Source organism: Limulus polyphemus, unplaced genomic scaffold (assembly GCF_000517525.1).
Source record: "Limulus polyphemus unplaced genomic scaffold, Limulus_polyphemus-2.1.2 Scaffold1151, whole genome shotgun sequence".
In the NCBI taxonomy this organism is placed as follows: Eukaryota; Metazoa; Arthropoda; class Merostomata; order Xiphosura; family Limulidae; genus Limulus; species Limulus polyphemus.
The window spans coordinates 308,460-312,846 of NW_013666761.1; the positions used below are offsets into that span (position 1 = coordinate 308,460).

General features: G+C 31.8%; 1 protein-coding gene across 1 annotated transcript in view; it reads right to left on the minus strand.

Moving 5' to 3' along the window:
* LOC106462364 (V-type proton ATPase subunit G-like) overlaps positions 1 to 4,387 on the minus strand; it is a 24,010-nt gene that overhangs the window by 18,776 nt on the left and 847 nt on the right. The window contains exon 2 of the mRNA XM_013922280.2: positions 783 to 883. Within this exon, the coding sequence (XP_013777734.1) occupies positions 783 to 883 (101 nt within the window). The remainder of the gene's footprint in view (positions 1 to 782; positions 884 to 4,387) is intronic.

Consider the following 4,387-nt stretch of genomic DNA (forward strand, 5'->3'; position numbering starts at 1 on the left):
ATCACTTCTGATACCTAAGTCCCCTATATCTCACCATCTAAAACTTGTATTTATCACTTCTGATACCTAAGTCTGTACATCCACCATCTAAAGCTTGTGTTTATCCTTCTGATACCTAGTTCCCTATAGCTCACTATTCAGGTACCTTTTGAGCAGTTTATCCAAATTTCTTTCAAATTTATATTTTACAGAATCTTTCTTTACAATTTAAAATTTCTAAAACCAGTTGTTATTCAAGCACAGCAAGTTATCTATACACATTTACACCATACAAATATCACTCTTGTAAAATGAGAAACAAAACCGAATACAGTATTCTAACATATCTAGAAAACAAATGTTAAGAAAAAATATCCTTCTTCATCTTAAACTATTTTTTTTAAATATACAACATCTACATCTATAAGATTTTTTTTTCACCATAAGAAACATTTCAAGCTTTAAAAAATAACATGATCTAAATCATGTGTGTTACTCTCACTCAGCAAGTCAGCATAAGTTAAATATATTTCCAAACTTCCACATCACTTTACTTTTCTATACAATTAAACACTTTCTAGTTCTTTTTTTACTTTTTAAAATGAACCATCTTTTTCTGAATTAAAGAAACATTTGTAGCAGTCCATTATCTTAATATAATTAGCACATTGTGAATTACATATTAGCTTTAAGTCAAAAGAAAAATGAGCATGGGAATTTAAATTTTTAAAATAAAAATTTCTATCAAACTGTTTACAAGTTATTGTTACAAAATAATAAGTTTTTTTCACTAGTTTACTCACTGAAGCTTCATATTCTTTGAACTGTCTTTCTTTCTCATGTCTGAACTTATCAATTTCAGCTTGCGCTTCCTCCTTTGCTTGTTTTAAACGGCGAGCTTTACCTACATTAAAAACAAAACTTTCGATACTTTGATGTTGACATGTATCTACAAGGCTTCATTATATTTGACCTTTAGTAATTGTACTTTTCTCAATAGTAAAAAAACAACAAAAAACTGAGGAAATAACAATAGATACTTAGGAAATTCCCAAGCACTAATGTTGCAAAATTTGTTTTGTAAAAATGGGACAACGAAGCATATTTCACTAATCCCAGGCAAGATCCCTTTATGCTTTACTCATGATAGTCCATGAGTGGTGGTCCATCATAGAACAGTAATACCACCTGGTCAGTTCCTAGGTGGTCTTATGGGACACCTCATTTCTACAGAGCCTGTTGCAACCTTTAGAAAGTATATTCAATTAGTGGTTGCTAGTGCAGAATTCGTTTGATAAAAGCACACCTGTCTGGGCAACACTTGGGATCGTCTGAAAACAAGGTAAGGGGCCCTGAAAGTTAGAAATAAAAATACTCACTCTCTGGATAGTCTAGCAGAAATGAAGATAGCTACAGGGGGTAGGCATAAAACCCATAGATGAAGAGACTGCCAGATCATGCAAATAAAGTGAGAAAAAGGTATCGGAGGAGATTCACATACTAATCTACATCATGGCCTTCAGCGGGAAATTCTACCGGGCCACTAAGGACACAGAAACGCAAAAAAATCTGATGAGATGTGACTCGCAGAAGATTCCTTGCCTTCAAAGAAAGCACAGAATAAAAATCATTGTCTAGTACCTCTAAAGATATTAGTGCAGGCCACAAAACCTTCAAGACCCTCGCTGAACATGACCAATTTTTAAAAAATGACAGACAGCAAAATCACTTTAGTTTATAGCATGGTAAGTTCTGGGTCTAGGGAGGATCCAAGGAGCTGTAAGTCATTAGTTGGACTTTTGTTGACATTAGAAAAACATTCAGAAAATTGACAATTAATGATAATCAGCAAAGTTTTACAAAAGTGTTTTTTTACCTTCAAATTTGTTTGAGATTTTTGGTAGAACCTCTACTTTTTTTTTGGGGGAGAGGATGAGGGCATGCTGATTGATGTTTACCCTGCCTTTAAGGAAGCCCTTGAATAGGTGCCTCATAGAGAGATTAATTGGTACACAGGATGCTTATAAGACTATTAGCAAAACTAGTTAATGGCTTAGTGATAAAAAGTTCTTTGAAAGTGAGCATATTTGGAAATTATTCAAAATTTGACTTGTGGCATTAGTAATATAGAGAGTTTGTTGGATAGTAATATTTCTAAACTCATTGTTAATACATTTAGAATGTTTTTTTCATTATTCAAAATGACTTAAACAGTGTTTGTGAATTGAATGAGAATGTAGTAGAACTTTCATATTAAGAAAATAAAGTTATACACATGTGGAAAAGATCCCTCTACTGAATGTTTACATGTAGCTGTAGTAAAAGGAGCAAATAGTCCTGGATTCAAATTTATAGGAATTTTGAATTTAAGAGCAAGATTACTGTATCCCATATACAAGACCGTAATGAGGATAAAAACAGCACAGAAAATTTATCTTACCAGCAATCTAATGAGCGGGTGATTCCTGATAAAATTTAATGCTACATAACCAATAATATGTACGAATACTATTCATACAGTTCACAAACAAAACAAAAATATATTGTAAAAGTTTTCAATTATAATCCAACATTTATTACTTGTATTAGTAAAGTGTAGACCTATATGACAACAAAATTTTATGAACTGAAACTAATTCACACAAAAAGAATTTTAAAACAGTATTATAACTACCCATTTATCACTCATCCATGCTGTACTTATGCCTCAATATATGGAGTTAAGTGACATTAATTATCCCCCCTCTCCTTTTTTAAATAGTTTTAAAAAAATTCTACGTTGTTTATATCTGCCCATACAAGACCCAGGTGAGGCCCTATACTCTTTGAAATTTTGATATTTGAAGCTATATTAAATCCTATAACAGTTTGTTAAAAGCATTATGAACAGCCTTGTGGAGAAGCCTCCTAACATATGGACAACAAGAGACCATAACAAGTGATAAAAATCAAATTTATTTTATTATAAAACATTAGGCTCAACAGTGTTGACAATAAGTTACTGGTATTTAGTATTTATTACCAAGCTACAAATACAATTATTAAGACTAGTATAGGAGTAAAGTGTTCACAGTTTGTTAAGTGTGATGGGTGCAATGAGCAGATTTTATTTGAGAACTCGGAACTGGTATGTATTTTTAAGGAAGCTAGTAGTGAAGACTACACTTAAACAGTGGTGAAGGTTAGGATAAACTGCAAAAAAAAAGGTAGAGAAAAGTTTAGCATAGGAACTAAGTATAGAAGTAGTTATAAGAATAGACTTAATTTTGACTATTGTAATCTAAAAGTGTAAGAAATAAAATAGATGACTTTAGGGCACTGGTAGGAAAGGAGAATTTTGATATAATGGGAATAACTGAAACGCGGTTAAATTATGACAGAAATTTCTTTGAAATACAGGGTTACAGGTTATTTAATAGGGATAGAGTACTGAAGAGAGGGGGAGGGGTGGCTTTATAAGTAAAATATGAGTTACATCATGTTGAAATTGAGTATATCAAAGATAATAGCATGGAGGTTCAATCTATTTGGGTTTCTATTAGCAGATATAAAGGGAAAAGACTTTTAGTGGGTTTCAAATATAAAAAAAACATATTTTGAAGGGATGCAACAAGAATTATCTGTTGTGAATTGGGCAGCTGAGTTATTGATCAAATGTGGAAAATTTTTAAATATTCAAGATAAACGTACTCCTTATAGAAATAGAAGGGTGGCTGCAAGTAAAAAACCAGGTTGTTTCTCAAAGGGTATAAGAGATAAAATTAAAGAAAAGCATAATAAATTTAAGAAATTTAAATTGACTGGTATGATAGGAGATTTATAAGATTACAGAAGATCAAGAAAGTTGGTAAAACAAGAAATTAGGACATCAAAAAGGATGTATGACAAAAGGTTGGCTGAATATGTAAGAATTAATAGTAAAGATTTCTTTTAAAATGTTAGGATGGGGTAGGGCCTATGAGGGATGATAAAGGAAGATTTGTATCTGATGATTACGAGATGGCTGGGTTATTATCTTCTGCTTTTATCAGTTTTTACTAATGAAGATTCAAACAGTATTCCTCATCTTGAACAGTTGATAGATGGAAAAAAGGTCGAAAAAGATAACTGCATTAATTATCTGATTGTTAAGAAACATTTTTAGGAAATTTAAAGAACAATAAAGCTCCTAATCCAGATATTTCTCCAGGGGTTTTGAAGGAGGTTAAGAACTGAATATGTGAACCACTTTCTACTAGTTTTTCTTTTTATTATAAATTCTTAAATAGTGGGTATGTGCCAAAGGATTGGAAGTTAGCTAATGTCACTCTTCTTTTCAAGGGAGGTAATAAAAGTTGTCCCAGTATTTATAGGCCTATTAGTCTTACATCAGTTGTGTGAAAAGTTTTGGAAAGTCTGATAAAAGATG